General features: G+C 45.3%; 1 protein-coding gene across 12 annotated transcripts in view; it reads left to right on the forward strand.

The window, feature by feature from the left end:
- LOC110500158 (filamin-C) overlaps window positions 1-20,021 on the forward strand; it is a 99,856-nt gene extending 79,835 nt beyond the window's left edge. For 2 of the 12 annotated variants that reach the window (XM_036957489.2, XM_090214125.1), the window contains 26 exons: window positions 792-954; window positions 1,267-1,427; window positions 2,551-2,718; window positions 2,840-2,963; window positions 3,231-3,387; window positions 3,721-3,837; window positions 4,537-4,726; window positions 4,870-4,893; window positions 5,051-5,298; window positions 8,613-8,712; window positions 8,810-8,950; window positions 9,058-9,186; window positions 9,405-9,578; window positions 9,712-9,873; window positions 10,090-10,293; window positions 11,329-11,481; window positions 11,639-11,761; window positions 12,024-12,299; window positions 12,950-13,219; window positions 15,484-15,621; window positions 15,743-15,858; window positions 17,044-17,176; window positions 17,501-17,677; window positions 17,915-18,133; window positions 18,530-18,742; window positions 18,926-20,021. In XM_036957489.2, coding sequence (XP_036813384.2) covers window positions 792-954; window positions 1,267-1,427; window positions 2,551-2,718; window positions 2,840-2,963; window positions 3,231-3,387; window positions 3,721-3,837; window positions 4,537-4,726; window positions 4,870-4,893; window positions 5,051-5,298; window positions 8,613-8,712; window positions 8,810-8,950; window positions 9,058-9,186; window positions 9,405-9,578; window positions 9,712-9,873; window positions 10,090-10,293; window positions 11,329-11,481; window positions 11,639-11,761; window positions 12,024-12,299; window positions 12,950-13,219; window positions 15,484-15,621; window positions 15,743-15,858; window positions 17,044-17,176; window positions 17,501-17,677; window positions 17,915-18,133; window positions 18,530-18,742; window positions 18,926-19,113 — 4,268 coding nt within the window. In that variant the 3' untranslated portion in view covers window positions 19,114-20,021. Of the gene's footprint in view, window positions 1-791; window positions 955-1,266; window positions 1,428-2,550; window positions 2,719-2,839; window positions 2,964-3,230; window positions 3,388-3,720; window positions 3,838-4,536; window positions 4,727-4,869; window positions 4,894-5,050; window positions 5,299-7,610; window positions 7,723-8,612; window positions 8,713-8,809; window positions 8,951-9,057; window positions 9,187-9,404; window positions 9,579-9,711; window positions 9,874-10,089; window positions 10,294-11,328; window positions 11,482-11,638; window positions 11,762-12,023; window positions 12,300-12,949; window positions 13,220-15,483; window positions 15,622-15,742; window positions 15,859-17,043; window positions 17,177-17,500; window positions 17,678-17,914; window positions 18,134-18,529; window positions 18,743-18,925 lie in introns of those variants that run through there. The other 10 variants (XM_090214132.1, XM_090214133.1, XM_036957496.2 and 7 more) reach the window with 8 other exon arrangements.
- The last annotated feature ends 4,443 nt before the right edge of the window (window positions 20,022-24,464 follow it).

Raw genomic sequence — 24,464 nt, forward strand, 5'->3', positions numbered from 1 at the left:
TGCCAGGAAGCAGTGTGATTTCTCCTAGTGTAGGCCCCTTGGCACATATTCACCAAGTGGCTATGAGTAGGAGCACTGATATAGGATCAGTTTGGGGGGGGGGGGGGGGGGGGGGGTCTGATCGTAGCTCAGCACTCATACTGTGATAGAATTTGTGAATATTTGTGAGTTATTGAGAAGTGGGAGGGGGTTGATGTGTGTATATATAGGCCCAGGTTGTTGAGGACACAAGGGGGAAAAGAGAGCACTTGGAAAAGGGAGAGAGAAGATCAGAGAGACACACAGAACAGAAAGAGGGAGGATAAGGTAGAGAGGGGAGAGAGAGGGGGGAGAGAGAGGGAGGAGAGAGAGAATGAGGAGGGAGAGAGGGAGGGGGAGAGAGGGAGGGGGAGAGGGGAGAGAGGGAGGGGGAGAGGGGAGAGAGAGAGAGGGAGAGGGGGAGGGAGAGAGGGGGGGGGAGAGGGAGAGAGGTATTAGTAGCCTGTGTAGGGGATGTCTGTTACGTTTCAGACCTCAGCCCGCTGGATTGGGGGACAGAAATACGCAACCTTGTGGCAGCCTCTTTGACATCGACTTTTCAAAATGAAGTTCACACACACACATACAGTTTTTGTAGCAGCTTAGTAATCTAATCAGTATTCCCCTAGTGATGGCCACCGTGATTTGTAGTTGAGATTGGGTTTTTGGAGGTCACACTGCTTTCAACAGAAAGTAGTCCAATGTGCTTTTGTGTGTGTGTGTGTGTGTACTGTCTTACTGTGTGTGTGTTCTCTCCCTGTGTGTGTGTTCAGGGATGCACCTGATTGAGGTGCTGTATGATGATGTGGCAGTGCCTAACAGTCCGTTCCGTGTCCCGGTAACGGAGGGTTGTGACCCCAGCCGCGTCAGAGCCTACGGTCCTGGTCTGGAGGAGGGCCTGGTCAACAAACCGAACCGCTTCACTGTGGAAACCAGGTACACACACTAACTTACTTATGTAATCATCATCCTTACCATGTGGAACATAAGGCTTCTATCAGAGAGCGCCACTGCATCCTTTTGCCACTGTGTTCATGGGGTACACACTGGACACAAACTGGGGTGAAAATTAGATGTTTGAAATGGGGTGTAAGTAGGGTGAGAAAGGTTAAATGGTGTGGCAATTATTTTTTTTTTTTCTCAGTTATGAGATACTGGTTTGTTTCAATTCAGCATTTAGGTCAAATATTATTCTCTCCTCCCTCTCTCTTTCTGTCCCCCTCTCTCCGTCCCTCCCTCCCCCTCTAGGGGTGCTGGTACAGGGGGTCTGGGCCTAGCCATCGAGGGTCCATCAGAGGCTAAGATGTCTTGTAAGGACAATAAAGATGGCAGCTGCAGTGTGGAGTACATCCCCTTCACCCCGGGAGACTATGATGTCAACATTACCTTCGGAGGCTTGCCCATCCCAGGTACCTTGTGGAAAGAATTTAAACTATTCGTGATTGGGTTGATAAAGAGTTTTGTGTTATGGAAGATGTTTTGATTGGTCTCGGCTTTTTAAAAGGTACGTGTATCGATGTACACTAGACCTGTATATACCACATGCCATAAGTATGGAATGAGAATGTTTTGCTTGGTCAGAGAGGATGAAGTGAAGCGAGATGTTTCCTCTGCCCAAAATCTGTCCATGAAAATAATAATAATTTTTGTATGGAGGTCAATGAGAGTTTAATCGCTAATTTGTTAGGTGAGGGTTATTTGATCGAATAGAAGTTTTGTAATGGCTAGCTTGTTACGAATGCACTGTTTTAAGTGGACGCATGTGGCATTTTGCAACTTTGAAAAAATATATGTTTATCGGAGTTGTGCATGTCATAGAAATAGAGGACTCATCATGGATATAACCAGTTTTAGCATGGACATTGCCATTGAGGGCTTCCCAATGACTGTATATATGAATGGACAAAACCATTGATCATGTGACACCTTTCATTCCTATGTGAAGACTCAATAGTGCTTGGAAGTCAAATTAAGTCCGTTAAGATGGCGTCTCATGGAGACATAACATGAGCAGTTTGAGCTACTCCAGGAAGTGACGTTGCATGCTAACTCAGTGCTCCTCCCTCATTGAGTAACTCAAGTTGAAGGCCGGCCGGGGTACTGGAAGCTGCCTTTAGCAACTAAATTACCCTTATAACTTCTTCTGTGTGCAATTTTAAAATAGTCGGTTCAAGGACCTACATCTGTTTTATTAGAAGCAATTATTGGAACTATGATTTTCTTTCAATTTCTATGGCCTGTTGTAAACATGACGATAAGCCCTCTCATTGGCTAGAATGGTCCCATCTGATCTCGTCTTCCCCTGCCTGCTTTCCATCTTTGAGGACATGTATTTCCATTGTTAGAGCGGTCACTCGAATATCTTGTCAATACAGGGCCTGTTTAACACATGCTACAAGTATGTAATGAGAATGTTTTGTTTCGTCAGGGCTTTCAAAGAGATACATAAACCAATGACTACTCATCAATGTACACTTAATCTGTATACCTATAAGTGGGCAATTCCATCCTGTCTGTGTGTGTGTGTTGCAGGGAGTCCTTTCCGTGTGCCTGTGAGAGAGCTGGTGGACCCAAGTAAGGTGAGGTGTTCAGGCCCAGGGCTGGGTAGTGGAGTCAGAGCCCATGTTCTTCAGACCTTCACGGTGGACACCAGCAAGGCTGGCCTCGCCCCTCTGGGAGTGGTGCTGTACGGACCAACTGGTAAGAGGAGAGAGAAAGAGAGAGACACACACACAGACACCCCCCTCCCTCCGCACACACCAAATAGCTTTCGCTTTAAGGTTTCAGACTGTGATCAATATTTAATTACTTCCCACCTCAGGAGTGGCTGAGCCAGTGAACATCACAGATAATGGAGACGGAACACACACAGCGACCTACACACCGGCCAAGGACGGCCCGTACACCGTGTGTGTGAAGTACGCTGACCAGGAGGTCCCTCGCAGGTCAGAACAGCAGGAGGAGGAACCAAACTGTGATCACAGAGAAACATCTTTGATGTTTTCATCAAATCTTTGTACTGACTACGTAATGTTTTCATCCCTCTGTCATTCTCTCTTGATGCTCTTTTCCTTTCTTGAAGTGGAAATTCAGTTGAACTGAAACATTTAAATCCTTGAGAGATTGAAATCTTATGTCTTGCTTGATCTGTCATAAACCGTTCAGTCGTGACACTCCTTTCTTTCAAATGATGTTTTTCTCTCTCTCTGCAGTCCGTATAAGATCAAGACATTGCCTGCCCATGATGCCAGTAAGGTGCGTGCCAGTGGGCCAGGTTTGAATGCCCAGGGTGTGCCTGCCAGCCTGCCCGTGGAGTTCACCATCGATGCCCGCGATGCTGGCGAAGGCCTGCTCACTGTGCAGATACTGGTGAGTCACCTCTTCCTCTGTCACTTCCTCTCTAGACAGGAAACTCTCATACACTGTGAGCTCAGCCATTGAAATCCCTATTTAAAACCTCAAATACTTTTTCTTTAACCTTAAGATGATAAATATCTCTTCAAGCTCCCTGTTATGATTCATACTTATTACCAATTTGGACATTTCTACCTTATTTTCTTATTGTGTGATTAAAAAAAACAAAAAAACATGTCAAGTCAGCCCCTCCCCCCATTCTACCTATTCCTTTCTCTCTCCCCCTCCCTGATCTGGGATGTGGTTGGGTTGTGGCTGTGATGTGTCTGCCTGTTGACTTGTCTGCAGGGTCCGGATCGGTCCAGGCGCGAGGCCTCAGTGTTTGTGGAGGACTGGGGCAGGAGGGTATGGGAGAAGCATATAGTCAAGGGGACCATACCCTTCAGTATTCTTAAGAAAGGCTCCGTAAGGCCTGCTCTTCCTTTTTCTGGCCTCTTCTCTTTCACCCCTACCGCTGTCTGCCGTCTCCCCTCGCCCTCTTGTTCCCTTTTCGTCCCCTTCTTCCCTAGTCCCCTCGTTCCTTTATCCCCTGTCTTTTTTGTACTTGCTGAGGACCCTGGGAGGATTATTTTGTCATCTCTGTCTCCTTTCACTCTCCTCTCTTCTTACTGTGAGAGAGGAGGGAACCAGATAGAAAGGGATTGTAGACCAAAGTTAAAACAATGCATAAACAAAGGATTAACTTGACTCCCTGACTGAAACTTCACTGAAACAATTGTGGTTTTGTGATGAGTCGGGACAGTACACATCAGTACAGGGAGGGACAGGGATCTCTTGGATGTTTGAGAGTGAACGTTTCTTCTAAGCAGTAGTACACATGAAAGACATTCTCCATCCCCTCAGTGTCCCTCCTCCCCAGTCTGTGTGGACTGACCTCCATTGGGTTTGGCTAATCGGCTAATGTGGTTTTCTTTATCCCACTAACTGTAGAAAATGGCGCTTCCCTAAACATAGCACCGTCCATTTTCAGAGATAATCACTCCCATTGTTGCATTGTGCACAGATTAGTGTAGCGTCATGTTGAAAAGATGACATACATAGAAAAGTTACAGTTTACATGAGTACACACACTCACCCACTCATACCATATCCCTATAACTGTAGGACCCAGAAGGCAAGCCGAAAAAGGCCAATATCCGTGACAACAGAGATGGGACGTACACAGTGTCCTATGTACCAGACATGACAGGGCGCTACACCATCACCATCAAGTATGGAGGAGACGAGATTCCCTACTCACCCTATCGTATCCATGCCATGCCCATTGGAGACGCCAGCAAGTGTCTGGTCACAGGTCAGTGAGAGGACTATTTGTAAATGTATATCTATACTGTATATCTCTATGGAGGAAGGCCTGGATAATCATTGCTCTGATGAGGTAGCTTGAGTGGGTTTAACCCATGAGGCACCATAAATGGTTTTATTTTCTATTTACAGTTTCCATTGGAGGACATGGATTGGGTGAGCATTTCTAAACATGTAAATTCTTCTGAAAACTAGCATGCATATCAGTATACTGTATGTACAGCATGTGATTATATTGACTTGATGTTAGTGATGACAGGATAGTTTCAGAAGTTTTGTATGGTCTCCTTTACATGTCAATCATTCTTGACAGGTTCAGGCCTCGGACCCACCATCCAGATCGGCGAGGAGACCGTCATCACCGTGGACGCAAAAGCTGCTGGGAAGGGAAAGGTGACCTGTAAGGTGTCGACGCCAGATGGGGCGGAGCTAGACGTGGACGTGGTGGAGAATTCCGATGGAACTTTTGACATCTACTACACGGCTCCGGAACCTGGGAAATACGTCATCACCATCCGCTTTGGAGGAGAACACATTCCAAACAGCCCCTTCCACGTGGTGGTGAGTACTTTCTGGTACTACAGTACCCACGGAATCATGGGTACTGTAGTCCTTACCTGAATTTGTTGGGAAAGTGGTGTTTGTTTGTCAAAGTGTTGCCATAAATGTGATTCATTCATTGAATGTCTTCTGTAACATTATGTTGTGTGATCTCTAGGCTGGTTCCCATACAGTAGGTTCGACTCATATCACATAACAGTAATTACAAACTGTGTGGTTTGAGCCCTGAATTCTGATTGGCTGAAAGCCATGGTACAGTGCCTTGCGAAAGTATTCGGCCCCCTTGAACTTTGCGACCTTTTGCCACATTTCAGGCTTCAAACATAAAGATATAAAACTGTATTTTTTTGTGAAGAATCAACAACAAGTGGGACACAATCATGAAGTGGAACGACATTTATTGGATATTTGAAACTTTTTTAACAAATCAAAAACTGAAAAATTGGGCGTGCAAAATTATTCAGCCCCTTTACTTTCAGTGCAGCAAACTCTTTCCAGAAGTTCAGTGAGGATCTCTGAATGATCCAATGTTGACCTAAATGACTAATGATGATAAATACAATCCACCTGTGTGTAATCAAGTCTCCGCATAAATGCACCTGCACTGTGATAGTCTCAGAGGTCCGTTAAAAGCGCAGAGAGCATCATGAAGAACAAGGAACACACCAGGCAGGTGCGAGATACTGTTGTGAAGAAGTTTAAAGCCGGATTTGGAAACAAAAAGATTTCCCAAGCTTTAAACATCCCAAGGAGCACTGTGCAAGTGATAATATTGAAATGGAAGGAGTATCAGACCACTGCAAATCTACCAAGACCTGGCCGTCCCTCTAAACTTTCAGCTCATACAAGGAGAAGACTGATCAGAGATGTAGCCAAGAAGCCCATGATCACTCTGGATGAACTGCAGAGATCTACAGCTGAGGTGGGAGACTCTGTCCATAGGACAACAATCAGTCGTATATTGCACAAATCTGGCCTTTATGGAAGAGTGGCAAGAAGAAAGCCATTTCTTAAAGATATCCATAAAAAGTGTTGTTTAAAGTTTGCCACAAGCCACCTGGGAGACACACCAAACATGTGGAAGAAGGTGCTCTGGTCAGATGAAACCAAAATTGAACTTTTTGGCAACAATGCAAGACGTTATGTTTGGCGTAAAAGCAACACAGCTGAACACACCATCCCCACTGTCAAACATGGTGGTGGCAGCATCATGGTTTGGGCCTGCTTTTCTTCAGCAGGGACAGGGAAGATGGTTAAAATTGATGGGAAGATGGATGGAGCCAAATACAGGACCATTCTGGAAGAAAACCTGATGGAGTCTGCAAAAGACCTGAGACTGGGACGGAGATTTGTCTTCCAACAAGACAATGATCCAAAACATAAAGCAAAATCTACAATGGAATGGTTCAAAAATAAACATATCCAGGTGTTAGAATGACCAAGTCAAAGTCCAGACCTGAATCCAATCGAGAATCTGTGGAAAGAACTGAAAACTGCTGTTCACAAATGCTCTCCATCCAACCTCACTGAGCTCGAGCTGTTTTGCAAGCAGGAATGGGAAAAATGTTCAGTCTCTCGATGTGCAAAACTGATAGAGACATACCCCAAGCGACTTACAGCTGTAATCGCAGCAAAAGGTGGCGCTACAAAGTATTAACTTAAGGGGGCTGAATAATTTTGCACGCCCAATTCTTCAGTTTTTGATTTGTTAAAAAAGTTTTAAATATCCAATAAATGTCGTTCCACTTCATGATTGTGTCCCACTTGTTGTTGATTCTTCACAAAAAAATACAGTTTTATATCTTTATGTTTGAAGCCTGAAATGTGGCAAAAGGTCGCAAAGTTCAAGGGGGCCGAATACTTTCGCAAGGCACTGTATATCATACCATATACAACAGTTTTTTGTTTTACTGCTCTAATTACGTTGGTAACCAGTTTATTATAGCAATAAGGCTCCTCTGGGGTTTGTGATATGTGGCGAATATACCACGGCTAAGGGCTATGTCCAGGCACTATGTGTCCAGGCACTACGTGTCCGACGCGTTGCGTCGTGCGTAAGAATAGCCCTTAGCCGTGGTATATTGGCCACATACCACACCTCCTCGGGCCTTATTGCTTAAATGTATTACACAGCTCTATGATAACATAGGAGTTGCGCATGGTGTGCCACTTACATGAACCTACGATAATCCTGGAGGATTACTATAACTGTGTACGCATGGTGATTTTGTAAGTTACCCATAGAAATACGATGAGTAATTCGTCGATTTCTATGACGTTTTCCTAAACGTGTGTCTTACCCTCCCCACCAGGCCAGTGATACCGTCCCTATAATAGAGGAACCGTGTGACAAGCTCCAGTTACAACAGCCCTACCAGGCCTACCAGGGCTACCCCCCTCACTGGGTATAAACCTAGGCACTATGTGTCCAGGCACTATGTGTCCAGGCACTACGTGTCCGACGCGTTGCGTCGTGCGTAAGAATAGCCCTTAGCCGTGGTATATTGGCCACATACCACACCTCCTCGGGCCTTATTGCTTAAATGTATTACACAGCTCTATGATAACATAGGAGTTGCGCATGGTGTGCCACTTACATGAACCTACGATAATCCTGGAGGATTACTATAACTATAACTGTGTACGCATGGTGATTTTGTAAGTTACCCATAGAAATACGATGAGTAATTCGTCGATTTCTATGACGTTTTCCTAAACGTGTGTCTTACCCTCCCCACCAGGCCAGTGATACCGTCCCTATAATAGAGGAACCGTGTGACAAGCTCCAGTTACAACAGCCCTACCAGGCCTACCAGGGCTACCCCCCTCACTGGGTATAAACCTACCCCAAACCCCGCCTCACCCTACCCCACCCTGCCAGCACTTACCTCCACCTCACCTCCACCCCCTCCTTCAGCTTACCCACCTCCTTCATATCCCAACGCCATGAGTCCTACTTTACTTTCCCATGCACATCTCAAAAACTGTGTTGCTTGTCCTCAGATGCTGCTCGCAAAGAATCATTGTATGTCCACTTCATTTCTGTTGTGCTTGTCTACTTTATGGCGATAGCCATTGAGCATCTACGTGTCTGTTGTGTGTGCGCGGGACGCTTTCGCATCGCTTTGACTGTTTTTCTTTCAGCTTATCTTCATACCGCTCAGGCCTTCAAAGCCTGGACTCTCGCCTGTCCTGTCTGCCCAGAGTCAGGGCCTTTGTCTGGGCTGTGCTTTCACCTCCATCCCCTCGTACTGTCCCTGAGCAGAGATATAGACCAGAATGCCAATGTTAATTTCATTATTTCCCTTTCATAGGCCACAGAAGAGCCCGTCACCCCCGGCGATATCATGGAGCCTATGCTCCGCCCCTTCAACCTGGTCATTCCGTTCACTGTTCAGAAGGGAGAGATCACAGGTGAGATTTAACTGATGTCTGACAAATGTGTGTGTGGTGTTTCCTGTGTTATGAATGATAATAATTTACCTGTGTATGTGTGTGTGTGTGTTTCCAGGTGAGGTGCGAATGCCCTCAGGTAAGACAGCCCGTCCTAACATCACAGACAACAAGGATGGGACAGTAACAGTGAAGTACGCCCCTACAGAGAAAGGCCTGCATGAGATGGACATCAAATATGACGGAAACCACATCCCAGGTACATATTGCATAGAGAAACACACCCATAAACAAACACACACACACACACAAATTCAATACAGGAAGTAGATCTATAATTGGTCGTTTCGTACTGTTCCATCACAGGAAGTCCCCTCCAGTTCTATGTAGATGCCATTAACAGTGGTCATGTGACAGCCTATGGTCCTGGTCTGAGCCACGGCATGGTCAACAAACCTGCCACCTTCACCATCGTCACGAAGGATGCAGGGGAAGGTAAGGAACTAAACAAAATAATACCATACACTACTGTGCTATGGTCAAATTCTATCATGGTATTAAAAATGGTATTCAACAATTCTCAAAGTCTTCATTCCCTTTCCCCTGCCTGATTTTCCTCCATCCCTCTCTCACCCCTTCTGTCTCCCCTGACATTCCCCCATCTCTCCTCACTTCTGCTCTTTCTCTCTTTCTCTCTCTCCTCTCATGTCTAGGTGGTCTGTCCCTGGCGGTGGAGGGTCCCTCTAAGGCAGAGATCAACTGTAAGGATAATAAGGATGGAACCTGTACTGTGTCCTACCTTCCCACTGTACCAGGAGACTACAACATCATTGTCAAGTTTGACAACAAACACATCGCCGGCAGCCCCTACACTGCCAAGATCACAGGTAGTGTGTGTGTGTGTGTGTGTGTGTGTGTGTGTGTGTGAGAGATAGGAATATGCAACAAGGCTAGAGCATTATTTGCTTTTCATTTTCTCGCCTTCATTCTTGTTCTCTCCTGTCCGTCTCTCCCCTGTAGGAGATGACACTATGAGGACATCCCAGCTCAACGTCGGCACGGCAACAGACGTGTCATTGAAGATCTCAGAGACAGACCTGAGCAGCCTGACAGCGAGCATCAGAGCACCGTCGGGCAACGAGGAACCCTGCCTCCTCAAGAGACTGCCCAATCGACACATCGGTGAGCCACTCACCAGGCCCGGGTCCCAAAGTTTATCAATCTATTATTTAGTCAGTAACACAACTGTTAGTTGTGTAAACCTCTTTTTTTGTGTCCAGAGAGACCTGGTAAGATGGCAGCAAGGGTAAACGTCTGTACGTTTGAACCATAAAGAGGCACAGATATAGTCATTCCATGTACCTGATTGCGTTCTCCTCTATCCGTCCTCCTCTCTAGGTATCTCATTCACTCCTAAGGAGGTAGGGGAGCATGTTGTGAGTGTGATGAAGAACGGGACGCACGTGACCAACAGCCCTTTCAAGATCATGGTGGGCCAGTCAGAGATCGGTGACGCCAGCAAGGTCAAAGTGTTTGGCCAGGGACTGGTGGAGGGACACATCTTTGAGGTGGCTGAGTTCATAGTTGACACCAGGAACGCAGGTGAGGGTGTTTTCATTGGTATTCATTGTGGTATTCATTGGTATGGTATTCATTGGTATTCATTGTCATTATAGAGGGTTAAGATAATATTCAACTTTAGACGTTCAGAAGTTTTAAGTTAATAGTTTTTGTTGTGTGTGCACGGTTGCCGGGAATTTGTCAGTAACTTGCAGGCAGCTCATTGGCAAGTAAGTTACTGTATTTCATATTGCAGTACACCTACTGTTATCTAACTACTGTATCAAAGCAAGTACTGTGCAATGACACACAGTACAATACCGTATAATTGACTGTATTATACTGTAAAAAAGTAAATGCTACTGTAATCGTAATGAATAAATGGATGGATGGATGGATGAAAATCATTGAGGGGATTAGGATTTGTATTTGACAGTATTTTACTGTAATTACATGTGATTGGTGTAAGGAGATTGGCTGCTACGTAGGTAATGTGTTTTTCTTTACAGCATAGCAATGAATATTTGGTGTTTTATATCACTTGGATTTCTAGAGGCCTTAACAAAAACCACCCACTAGTGGTCAAAAGCTTTTTGGCACTCCAAAAATCCAGTACGATACTGTATTCTGTGGGATAGAATTACAGAACACTTAACTTGTTTTTGCGGTAAGTGCTTTCTTTATAATATACGGTTAATCCAACATTTCTTTGGGATTTACAATAATATACTGTACTTTTTTACAGTAATTTACAGGTAACAGGCTGCCAGTAAGTTACAGTAAAAACAAGTTATGGTTTTTACAGTGTACCATTCAAAATACAGCAATAATTTCCCTGCCTACAGAATGTTCCCACAATGGACCATCATTTACAGTATGCTGCAGTAAAATGTTTCACATATTTTACTGTTAATAATACTCAAAATGGCTGCATAAATTACAGTTTTCCATTACAATGTGGATATGGCTGGTGTAACCAACACTCATCTTCTACTGTGACATCTTCTCTCATCCCTCTACTCTTCTCATGTCTCTCTCTTTCCCTCCCTCCCTCTTATCTCCCTTTCTCTCTATCAGGTTATGGTGGTCTGGGCCTGTCTATCGAGGGTCCCAGTAAGGTGGATATTAACTGTGAGGATGTGGAGGATGGTACCTGTAAGGTGACCTACTGTCCTACTGAACCAGGAAACTACATCATCAACATCAAGTTCGCCGAACAGCACGTCCCAGGTGAGTTCAGGGGGCCTCGGGTGGCCTCGGGTATCTTACAACATGCCTGTATACAGTTCAGCTCCTATCTAAACAGACTTATCTTGCTATGGGTGGTCTTGCATTTTTTTTTGTCTGATTTGGGTTCCTGACAGGCTGTGATTGGTCTATCCCACAGGAAGTCCTTTCACGGTGAAGGTGTGTGGTGAGGGCAGGGTGAAGGAGAGCATCACTAGGAAGAGACATGCCCCATCCATTGCTACTGTGGGCAGCACCTGTGACCTCAACCTCAAAATACCAGGTGAGAACCGTTATGGTCTGTGTGTGGTCAAGGATTGGGATTCCAAAAAGCCCACTGGCACTCCTCCTTTCTATCTACCATCCCTCCCTTTCTCTTGTCTTCCTCTCCTTGCACAGTCACATGCTTTCACATACCTTTCTTACACACTGTTGTGACCCCTTGCTTGATCTTCCTACTGCATAGTTCTATTTTCATCTCTTGCCCTTTCTTCCTCCTTCCCTCCTTCCTTCCCTCCCTCCTTCCACCCTTCCACCCTCTGTAGGTAATTGGTTCCAGATGGTGTCGGCCCAGGAGCGGCATACGCGCACGTTCACGCGCAGCAGTCACACGTACACACGCACGGAGCGCACAGAGATTAGTAAGACACAGGCGGGGGAAACCAAGCGGGAGGTGCGCGTGGAGGAGAGTACCCAGGTCGGGGGAGACCCCTTCAGGGACGTGTTTGGAGAGTTCCTGGGTAGTCAGAGTCTCACAGGCTTCAGTGGGATACCAGCCACCTCCAGACAGCCTCAAGAGGGTGTGTGTGTGACACAAGAGGGTGTGTGATGCCTGTCTAATGCCGATTAATTGATTCGGAATGTGTGTGTTTTGTGTCCAATTTGGCTATGCTTTTTTTGTTTTAATCCAGAATAATACATACATCTAGAATACAAATGTATGTCAAACTACTGCTTGATTAAGTTTAATAAAAAATATAAAAAATTGCATGATACAATTATGTATGTAAATAGTCCATTTTATAGATCTGGTGTTAACATGTCTGGATATTAACGTGTGTGCCTTCGTGTGTGTTGAGTTGGGGAGTCGCTCCATGTTTCTCCCATTGTCCCAGATTGGAATTTATAGGAGGGCGTTTAAAGGAGAGAGCACAGATGGAAAATCTGAGCAGTTCATGGCTGTCACCTCTGTGACCCAGCCATCTTACTCTGACATCACACAGAGCCAGAGACCGCTGAATCCACATCTCAGTCTGACTAACCTCATACAGTCTCTATGATTCTCTACTGCCCCTACTGACAACCTGAATGTTTGAAGAGTGAACAGTATTTTGAAGTTTGTCTGAAGCACTTCTCCTCCTTGTGTCCTTCTCTCCTTCTCCTCTCTCTCTTTCTTCATCCATCTCCCATATATTTATATCTCCCCCTACTCTCATTCCCTCTTTTTTTTCTTTCCCTCCTCCCAATACAGGTGACCAGGGGACCCAGGAGATGACGGCCCAGGTGACCAGTCCGGGGGGAAAGACGGAGGACGCAGAGATCATCGACGGCGAGGACAGCACCTACAGCGTCCGCTTCATCCCCCAGGAGATGGGGCCCCACACGGTCAACGTCAAGTACAGGGGCCAGCATGTCCCCGGGAGCCCCTTCCAGTTCACCGTGGGGCCCCTGGGAGAGGGAGGGGCACACAAGGTCCGGGCTGGGGGCACGGGGCTGGATAGAGGAGTTGCAGGAGTGGCAGGTAGGTTGGCAGTAGAGCTCTCTTAGCAAGTCATAGGCTGGGTATGAAGCTTCTGAATAGGAGAGCCTTGCCTTTTCAGCCAGTCACTAAATGTAGGACTATGTTGGGCTTTTGATCAAGATAATGAAACTATCCACATTTTTGTATTCATTTTTTTATTTCACCTTTATTTAACCAGGTAGGCTAGTTGAGAACAAGTTCTCATTTACAACTGCCACCTGGCCAAGATAAATCAAAGCAGTGTGACACAAACAACAACACAGAGTTACACATGGAATAAACAAACATATAGTCAATAACACAATAGAAAAAAGTCAATATACAGTGTGTGCAAATGATAAGATAAGGGAGGTAAAGGCAATAAATAGGCCATAGTGGCGAAATAATTACAATTTAGCAATTAAACACTGGAGTGATAGATATGCAGAAGAGGAATGTGCAAGTAGAGATACTGGGGTGCAAAGGAGCAAAAAAAAAAAAAATAACAGCATGGGGATGAGGTAGTTGGATGGGCTATTTACAAGATGGGCTATGAACAGGTGCAGTGATCTTTGAGCTGCTCTGACAGCTGGTGCTTACAGTTAGTGAGGGAGATATGAGTCTCCAGCTTCAGTGATTTTTGCAATTCGTTCCAGTCATTGGCAGCAGAGAGCTGGAAGGAAAGGCGGCCGAAGGAGGAATTGGCTTTGGGGGTGACCAGTGAAATATATCTGCTGGAGCGCGTGCTACGGGTGGGTGCTGCTATGGTGATCAGTGAGCTGTGATAAGGCGTGGCATTACCTAGCAAAGACTTCTAGATGACCTGGAGCCAGTGGGTTTGTTGACAAATATGAAGCGAGCTCCCGCTAACTAGAGCATACAGGTCGCAGTGGTGGGTAGTGTATGGGGCTTTGATGACAAAACGGATGGCACTGTGATAGACTGCATCCAATTTGCTGAGTAGAGTGTTGGAGGCCATTTTGTAAATGACATCGCCGAAGTCAAGGATCGGTAGGATAGTCAGTTTTACGAGGGTATGTTTGGCAGCATGAGTGAAGAAGGCTTTGTTGCGAAATAGGAAGCTGATTCTAGATTTCATTTTGGATTGTGAGTCTGGAAGGAGAGTTTACAGTCTAACCAGACATCTAGGTATTTGTAGTAGTCCACATATTCTAAGTCATAACTTCCAGAGTAGTGATGCTGGACGGGTGGGCAGGTGCTGGTAGCGATCGGTTGAAGAGCATGCATTTAGTTTTACTTGCATTTAAGAGCAGTTTGAGGTCACGGAAGGAGAGTTGTATGGCATTGAAGCTTGTCTGGAGGTTAGTTAACACTGTGTCCAAAGAAGGGCCAAAAGTATACAGAATGGTATCGTCTGCGTAGAGGTGGATCAGAGAATCACCAGCAGCAAGAGCGACATCATTGATGTATACAGAGAAGAGAGTCGGTCCAAGAATTGAACCTTGTGTCACCCCCATTGAGACTGCCAGAGGCCCGGACAACATACCCTCCGATTTGACACACTGAACTCTATCAGAGAAGTAGTTGGTTAACCAGGCGAGGCAGTCATTTGAGAGACCAAGGCTGTTGAGTCTGCCGAAGGTAGACTGGTACGGTGGGATTCGAAATGGTCAGTGATCTGTTTGTTAACTTAGCTTTTGAAGACCTTGGAAAGGAAGGATAGGATAGATATAGGTCTGTAGCAGTTTGGGTCTAGAGTGTCTCCCCCTTTGAAGAGGGGGATGACTGCAGCAGCTTTCCAATCTTTGGGGATCTCAGATGATATGAAAGAGAGGTTGAACAGGCTAGTAATAGGAGTTGCAACAATTTCAGTTGATAAGAGGGTCCAGATTGTCTAGCCCTGCTGATTTGTAGGGGTCCAGATTTTGCAGCTCTTTCAGAACATCAGCTATCTGGATTTGGGTGAAGGAGAAATGGGGAGGCTTGGGCAAGTTGCTGTGGGGGGTGCAGGGCTGTTGACCAGGGTAGGGGTGGCCAGGTGGAAAGCAAAAATGCTTATTGAAATTCTCAATTATCGTGGATTTGTCAGTGGTGAGAGTGTATCCTAGCCTCAGTGCAGTGGGCAGCTGGGAGGAGGTGCTCTTATTCTCCATGGACTTTACAGTGTCCCAGAACTTTTTGGAGTTTGTGCTGCAGAATGCAAATATCTGTTTGAAAAAGCTAGCCTTTGCTTTCCTAACTGCTTAAGTATATTGGTTCCTAACTTCCATGCTTCTTTCCCCTTTGTATATACTGTATAACTGACTGTCTGTGTTCCTCTGTAGCTGAGTTTAGTATCTGGACCAGAGAGGCTGGTGCAGGAGGTCTGTCCATCGCTGTAGAGGGGCCCAGTAAGGCAGAGATCAGCTTTGAAGACAGGAAGGATGGATCCTGCGGAGTGGCCTATGTGGTGCAGGAACCAGGTCAGACCAATATATTATACACACTACATTCATCTAATGTACACAACAACATACTGGACATATTCTACACCTGAAATCACAAGGTTGACTTTGTGCCTTCCATCTCTCTTTCTCTCTCCAGGTGACTATGAGGTGTCCATTAAGTTTAATGATGAGCACATCCCAGACAGTCCCTTCATGGTCCCCATCGCCACTCTGTCTGATAACTCACGCCGCCTTACAGTCACCAGCCTACAGGTTAGATCACACACACACACACACACACACACAGGCATACACACACATATACACTACCTTTCAAAAGTTTGGGGTAACTTAATTAAGAAATGTCCTTGTTTTTGAAAGAAAAACACGTTTTTTTGTGCATTAAAATAACATTAAGTTGATCAGAAATACAGTGTAGACATTGTTAATGTTGTAAATGACTATTGTAGCTGGAAAAGGCTGATTTTTAAAAAATGGAATATCTACATAGGTGTAGAGGCCCATTATCAGCAACCATCCCTCCTGTGTTCCAATGGCACGTTGTGTTAGCTAATCCAAGTTTATCATTTTAAAAGGCTAATTGATCATTAGAAAACCCCTTTGCAATTATGTTAGCACAGCTGAAAACTGGAGCTCAGATTAAATAAGCAATTAAACTGGCCTTCTTTAGCCTCGATGAGTATCTGGAGCATCAGCATTTGTGGGTTTGATTACAGGCTCAAAATAGCCAGAAACAAATACCTTTCTTCTGAAACTCATCAGTCTATTCTTGTTCTGAGAAATGAAGGCTATTCCATGCGATTGAATGCCAAGAAACTGAAGATCTCGTACAATGCTGTGTACTATTCCCTTCACAGAACAGCACAAACTGTGGGGCATCTGTTTCTCAAACTAGACACTCTAATGTACTTGTCGTCTTGCTCAGTTGTGCACCGGGGACTCCCACTCCTCTTTCTATTCTGGTTAGAGCCAGTTTGCGCTGGTCTGTGAAGTGAGTAGTACACAGCGTTGTACAAGATATTCAGTTTCTTGGCAATTTCAGACCTTATTCTGATGTCTGTCATTATTAGCGAGGACTGGAATGGTATTATACAGGGGGCAGAGTTCACTGCTATATGAATAGACACACCTGTCATAACCTCTTCTTGGATTTAAACCAGAGGTGGAACGTCATCTATATTTGAGTTGTAAATGAATTTAGAATAGTTTTATTAGTGGATAGATTTGGCAGGCCACTCTAAAATCTATATGCAGGCTGTGTGTGTGTGTGTGTGTGTGTGTGTGTGTGTGTGTGTTAAAGTTGGGGGGTGAGATGGTTGGATAATTATTATTATTAGCTGCTTCTGCTTTAGAGGAAATGTGTTACCCCACACCCTGTCATCAGTCTGGCCACATGGGGCTTATTAGATCATTGACCTTTAACCTTTGCGATTGAAGGAGATGGGGTTGAAGGTGGGCCAGGAGGCGTCGTTCGCGGTGCAGTTGAACGGGGCGAGGGGGTTGATAGATGCTAAGGTTCACACCCCGTCCGGAGCTGTAGAGGAGTGTTATGTTACTGAGCTGGACAGCGGTAAGACATAGCACTTTACAAACTGACGATACAACAACTCACTACTACACAGTACAGAAAATATCCAAGATACTGCCTTTTCCACCAGATTGATTCAATTCCTTTGATAATTAAGAAAATGCATCAAGTCAAAAACCAGCAGTACATGCAGTAGTAGTATTTTACAGTAGAGGGCTTGTACAACCAAAGCACCAGGTGCTCATCCTACATGATAAAGAAGTTCATCTCAATTGCATGTCTTGCTTTATGAAAGGTTCAGTAAGTAAATTGTGAATATTGTCAAATGTCGGCCATTTTAACCTTCCCCTTCCTGTTCCCCTGCAGACCAGCACGCCATCCGGTTTATCCCGAGGGAGAACGGAGTCCACTCCATCGAAGTGCGTTTCAACGGGAGCCACATTCCCGGTAGTCCCTTCAAGATCCGTGTGGGAGAGATCGGACAGGTCGGAGACCCGGGAATGGTGTCTGCCTTCGGACCTGGACTGGAAGGAGGAACCACAGGTATGAGGAACATTGTGTCCTACAAACACATACAATAAGGTAGACAAATACGGTAAGGGTTTATTAGAATTTTAACACCGTTCAGTAATTTGGTCGTTTCAAATACCCAAAGAAGGCCTATAGACCACTGTAAGGAAATCCACAAAAATGTATAAATTACCAATATTGGCTCACATGTGTCTTCTAACTCACCTCTGATTGGATGTTTTCCCTGTCCATCTCTGTCCCCTCCTGTAGGCGTGGCGTCAGATTTTGTAGTGAACACATGTAATGCGGGGTCGGGTGCTCTGTCAGTGACCATCGATGGGCCGTCCAAGGTCAAGATGGACTGTCAGGATTGTCCCGAGGGTTACAAGGTCACCTACACACCCATGGCCCCCGGCAGCTATCTCATCACCATCAAATACGGAGGACCATCCCACATCGTAGGCAGCCCCTTCAAGGCTAAAGTCACAGGTAAGTCCTCTATAGAGCAACGCTACCCAGACACTAACGTTTGAGTGTTGAGTCCAGAATGTGTTGATGGAGAGATGGCAAGTGTGTGTGTGTGCGTACTGGTCTACTAAAGAGTCCTCAGACCTTGCTTGGTGTAATGAGTTGGAAGATTCCCTAGCCTCTACACACTCCTATTATATTAGACATGATGTATTTGTCCAGAGGGCACCTAAGCTGTGTGTGTTTATATTTTATATGAGGAGAGATTATGCAACACGCCAGATGTGTTTATAGATCTTAAGCATCCCCACTTATGCAATCCCACTCTCTCTTTCCCTCTTCTCTCTTTCTCTCTCTCTCTCTCTTTCTCTTTCTCTCTCTCTCTCTTTCTCTCTTTCTCTCACTCTCTCTCTCTAGGTGCTCGTCTCTCTGGTGGTCACAGTCTACATGAAACCTCGTCCGTTCTTGTGGAGACAGTAACCAAGACGTCGTCGTCTTCGTCGTCGATGGACGTGGCCTATGGCCCTAAGTTCTCTTCGGATGCCAGTAAGGTGGTCTCCCGGGGCGCCGGCCTATCAAAGGCCTTTGTAGGACAGAAGAACACCTTCACAGTAGATTGCAGCAAAGCAGGTGAGAGGCGATGGTCATACACACAGGTGTGCACACACGCAGACACACCGGTGTGCACACACGCAGACACACACACAGACACACACACAGACACACACTGTACAAATGCACCCACATACAAAGTATATATGCGCACATACACTCACACAAATACTTGAAATTGCCGTATTTCATCCCCTATAGGAACTAACATGTTGATGGTGGGGGTACACGGCCCAAAGACCCCGTGTGAAGAGGTCTACGTTAAACATCTGGGCAACAGGATGTACAACGTCACCTACACCGTCAAAGAACAGGGCAACTACATCCTCATCGTCAAATGGGGGGATGAAAATGTCCCCGGCAGCCCCTTCCATGTCACCGTCCCCTAAAATGGACTCATCCATCCCATCCCTGCTGTATCCCAGAATGGACTAGTCCAACACCCCCACAGACACACTAAAGATACAAAAACTTTTTCCGTCTGTCCAGGGGGGAATTAATTTACCCATCATGCATTGTGGCAAATTACTCTGATAACTTATCCTGGTGACATCACAAAGATCTGCGGTGCCAATCCTACTATGTATGCGCCACCCCTATTTTCTACGCACCACCCACCAACCAGGCATCCTGTTGCTGTTTACTTTCAATGAGAGAGAATGTACAAAGAGAAGTCAAAAGTAAAATCATGTTTTCTGTCTGTATCGGCCTATGTTAGTATTTTCAGAGCACAAACACAGTATGCAGTCACCAACATGTGCTTTATAGTTAGTCCTCCAAAGGTATCCCCCACTGCCTGTACTGGCCTGGCCAAAATGGCTGCCTTTACATGAGGGAAGATGGCTGTGATGTCACTGTCTGGGTCACAGACAGACAGAGAGGAGTTATTTACCTTTATTTATTCAGTCCTTTTATTTTCTTTGACAGAAAATGGTCTTATATTGTTTCAAAGGAGAAGGTTTCAGTCGATGTTAGAAACTATTCTCCCTCATACCGGGCCTTCCTGTGTCATTTCGGGTGTAACCATGGACACAGAGATGTGGTTGGCCAAGGATTTTGTACCCAGGAAGAGAGCACGGCATAGCAATCGGTTTATCGTGTGAATGTTTAATTAAGAAGTCCACAGAGAGATGCTACAGTGGAACAGTATCATTGAGTGACATTTTATAGTGATTTTATATGTATGAAAATGAACAGAAAAAACTCTTAATTGTTTGATATACTAACCTTCTGTTTGGTACGGATGTGCAGCCATAATAAAACGTTTAACTGCTAACTTACCACTGAAAACCCAAAATGTGTTGTCTTGTGTCTTAATTTAAAGTATGTGTTTGCGTGGGTGTATTTTTGTTTGCGTTCCAAAAAATTATGCCCAAAGCAATTTAGTATATTTAGTTGAAAACGAAGGTGGTCCTCTGTAGCTCAGTTGGTAGAGCATGGCACTTGTGACACCAGAGTAGTGGGTTCAATTCCCATGACCACCCATAATGTCATGTGTAATGTCAGAACACATGACTGTCACGTTGGATAAAAGTGCCCACTAAATGGCATGTGTTGTTATATTAGTGTTTTAGCATTTTGTATATCTGCACAACAGTACCACTGGCTGGTGATAATGGGCTATTACAGATGGTTGGTGAAATCACTCAGTTAAAACAGTGTTTCGCAACCCTGGTCCTCCAGTACACAGGGATAGTTGTAGGCCTGGACAAACACACCTCATTCAGCTCATGAAGGGCTTGATGATTAGTTGACCAGTTGAATCAGGTGTGTTTGTCCAGGGTTACAATAAGCATGTGTACTGTTGGGGGTACTGGAGAAGCAGGGTTGGGGAACACTGAGGTAGAATAAACTAAAAAGTCATGTGTTACCTGGTTTTCTTATGGTCCTTAGGAAAACTGTAGCATCATTACAGAACTTTTTCCTGTACTTCCTCCGTAAATATACTGACCACAGTAATGTCCCCTCTCTGTCCGAGGGCAATATTACCACTGTGGGACTCTAATGGACCCCCTGATCCAGTGTAATCACGTTGTCATTACAGACCAGTGGGAGTTAAACCTTCAGCTGGGACAGAGGCAGGCAGTAAGGGAGCTGCGTTTAGGACTATTACCCTGTACTGTCAATGATATCTTTAGTACGTTGCACAATGTTTTGAACGGCACTAAACTGCGTTGCTTTACTGTTCGGTGCAGCACCACCCTGTGTGTCGGTTTCAGCCATAGTCCAGTGGTACGATCAATCTTTGATCAATTCATTGGGGGATTCGTTAGTTGATCGGTTGACTCACTAATGATGCAGTTGTTTTATTGGTTGAATGTAATGAACTGAAGAGTGGAACGGAAGCCTCCACTCACACAGAGACCTGGTGCCTCTCTGGAGGACCAGAGAGCAGCGAGTCTCGCCTCCAGAGATCTAGAATCTATGAGCTGTGTGTGTGTGTGTGCGCGCGCATGCATGGGGAGTTTTTTTTCCATCTGTGTTCCGTCCGAGTGCTGATGGTCTCCCTTTGTCACACATCCTATGCTGTGACAGGGAGTGGAAGTGGAATGGGTGTTGCTATCAGAAAATGCAATCACCGGAGTTTTAATGTGAAAGTCCCATAGTGACAACAGAGATGGGGAACTGTGATCAGACAATCACATTTCACGCCTTTTCATCTATCGCCAACACTATGTCAACACAACAGCAGGCAGGCGAAACCTGCAGGCTCACACACACACACACACACACACACACACACACACACACACACACACACACACACACACACACACACACACACACACACACACACACACACACACAATTTCCCTGCTGCCTATTTCTGACACACACATTTGTCCCTGTCTCTTCTGCTGTCACTCTATTCAGACCCCCAGTACTGTGCAGCTGTGCAGTAGACACAGAGGGAGATATCCTGCACAATCCCTGTAATGGAAAATGCACTGCTTTCAATTCATGCCTCATACATCATTTATAGTGCGTGGAATTGATACTCTTTCTGCACGGGATATGAAATGGAAAGGACTCCTGGCCATTGGGGAGGCTGGCACTGTATGGTAAGCTGGGCTAAATTATTAAGGAACTGTGAAAAAGCATGGTAAGCATACAGGCCTAGGAGCATTAATCTCTCTCTCTCTCTCTCTCTCTCTCTCACTGGGATAACATATTGTAAAGGCCATATTGTAAACGATTCTCACCGTTTGCATAATGGCATCAGTCACTTAAGGCAAGCTAACTCAGTGAAACTGCATATCGATAAGAAGTTGGGGTCAGGGGTTAGAACTAGGGTTCTGCAAAAAAAAACTAAAAGTGCTCTGATTGGTAGAATTGTACACTTTGGCTCTATCATAGACCTTTGTACATAGACCCCCCCCCCATACTAACCCACCTGTTTCCATGGTAGAAGTTCTCCAAATGGCCTTTAGGTGGAAGCAAAGATCTAGGAACTGTAAGAACACCTCATCTATCCTGGTATGCACAGTACAATCGGCTACTAATGCAATGCAGCTAGGTGACACTTATTATAGACGGAAAAAGTCAACCCTGAATAGTTCTACGTTGTGGGAGGACATATCATTGCCAGGATAAAATGCTTGCGTCATTGAGAGGGAGGGAGGGAGGGAGGGAGGGGGGAGAAAGAGGGGGCGAGAGAGAGTTAGAGGGGGGGGGGGGGGCAGAGAGAGTGGGAGGAAGAGAGAAAGAGGGGGAGAGATAGAGGGGAAGAGAGAAAGAGGGGGAGAGAGAGAAAGAGAGAAAGAGAGAGAGAAAGAGAGAAAGAGAGTAGGGGGGTACAATTAGTGCTTAGCATGGTGCTTTGTGTGCCTTGTCTGTTCAACAGGCTGTGAATCCACACGGGTTATTACTGAAACAAAATACAGATTGGTGAAGGGAGAAATGATGGAGAAATGGAGGGAGCGTAAAGGAGAGTTAGAAAGATGCTGAAAGAGAGAAATAGAGAACGATTTAGAGAATGGATGCAGAGATAAACAGGTACTGATGACAGAGTGAAGGAGAGATGGAGAAATAGAAGAGAGTGATTTGGTGTTAGTGTTGTTGGTTTCTCACAGTTGTGTGGTTGTGTGACGTGTGTGTGTGTATGTGTGTGTGTGTGTGTGTGTGTGTGTGTGTGTGTGTGTGTGTGTGTGTGTATGTGTGTGTGTGTGTGTGTGTGTGTGTGTGTGAGACGTGTGTGTGTGTGTGTGTGTGTGTGTGTGTGTGTGTGTGTGTGTGTGTGTGTGTGTGTGTGTGTGTGTGTGTGTGTGTGCGTGTGTCGTGTTAGGCCACATGGTGATAAGTGGTCCATGCTGTTTGCTGTCCTCCTTCAGACCATCTGGACCAGCAGCACTAACTGGACCATTACGGCCTACTCACACACCCACACACACACACCCACACACACCCACACCAGTGGCAGTCGGTGGCATTTAAGATTAGGGAGGACGATATTAGATTATTATTATTTCTATTACAGCATATTGGATGACTGTCATTTGTATTCCATTCACCCAGCTCAATATAACATCGATAGACTTAGGCTACTGCATGATACTCAAAATTTGCCCTATACCAATCATGAGGTTGCCTAGCCTACTAAGATCACCCTCTGGCAGTCCGACGGACGAAACTGGGTTTGGCAGATGCCAGGAGAACGCTACAGTACCTGCCCGAATCATTAGGTAGTAATCATTAGTAAGACAAGTTTATATTGGTCAAATTCAGGTAGGTTCATGCCTGTTTCGTTTTGCAACAGAATCGATGGAATGAATACACCCCTAATCACCAACCCACACACACAGTTCACTTTCATAGCAGCCATACATCTGACATAATTGAAGTCTATAGATTTTTAAGCATTTAGAACAAAGAGCTGTTTGGAAGCCAAATGAGACGTCTCTTTTACGTGAATGGAGCCAAATGAGACGGCTCTTTTACGTGAATGGAGCCAAATGAGACGGCTCTTTTATGTGAATGGAGCCAAAGGATCTTCCTCATTTATGTGAATGGAGCCAAATGAGACGGCTTTTTTACGTGAATGGGGCCAAATGAGACGGCTCTTTTACGTGAATGGAGCCAAATGAGACGGCTCTTTTACGTGAATGGAGCCAAATGAGACGGCTCTTTTATGTGAATGGAGCCAAATGAGACGGCTCTTTTACGTGAATGGAGCCAAATGAGACGGCTCTTTTATGTGCATCTAGCCAAATGAGACGGCTCTTTTACGTGAATGGAGCCAAATGAGACGGCTCTTTTATGTGAATGGAGCCAAATGAGAAGGCTCTTTTACGTGAATGCAGCCAAATGAGATGGCTCTTTTATGTGAATGGAGCCAAATGAGATGGCTCTTTTATGTGAATGGAGCCAAATGAGACGGCTCTTTTACGTGAATGGAGCCAAATGAGACGGCTCTTTTATGTGAATGGAGCCAAATGAGACGGCTCTTTTACGTGAATGGAGCCAAATGAGACGGCTCTTTTATGTGAATGGAGCCAAAGGATCTTCCTCATTTATGTGAATGGAGCCAAATGAGACGGCTCTTTTATGTGAATGGAGCCAAATGAGACGGCTCTTTTACGTGAATGGAGCCAAATGAGACGGCTCTTTTATGTGAATGGAGCCAAATGAGAAGGCTCTTTTATGTGAATGGCACCAAATGAGATGGCTCTTTTATGTGAATGGAGCCAAATGAGAAGGCTCTTTTACGTGAATGGAGCCAAATGAGACGGCTCTTTTATGT

Source organism: Oncorhynchus mykiss, chromosome 21 (assembly GCF_057628025.1).
Source record: "Oncorhynchus mykiss isolate SJ-2025 chromosome 21, ASM5762802v1, whole genome shotgun sequence".
In the NCBI taxonomy this organism is placed as follows: Eukaryota; Metazoa; Chordata; class Actinopteri; order Salmoniformes; family Salmonidae; genus Oncorhynchus; species Oncorhynchus mykiss.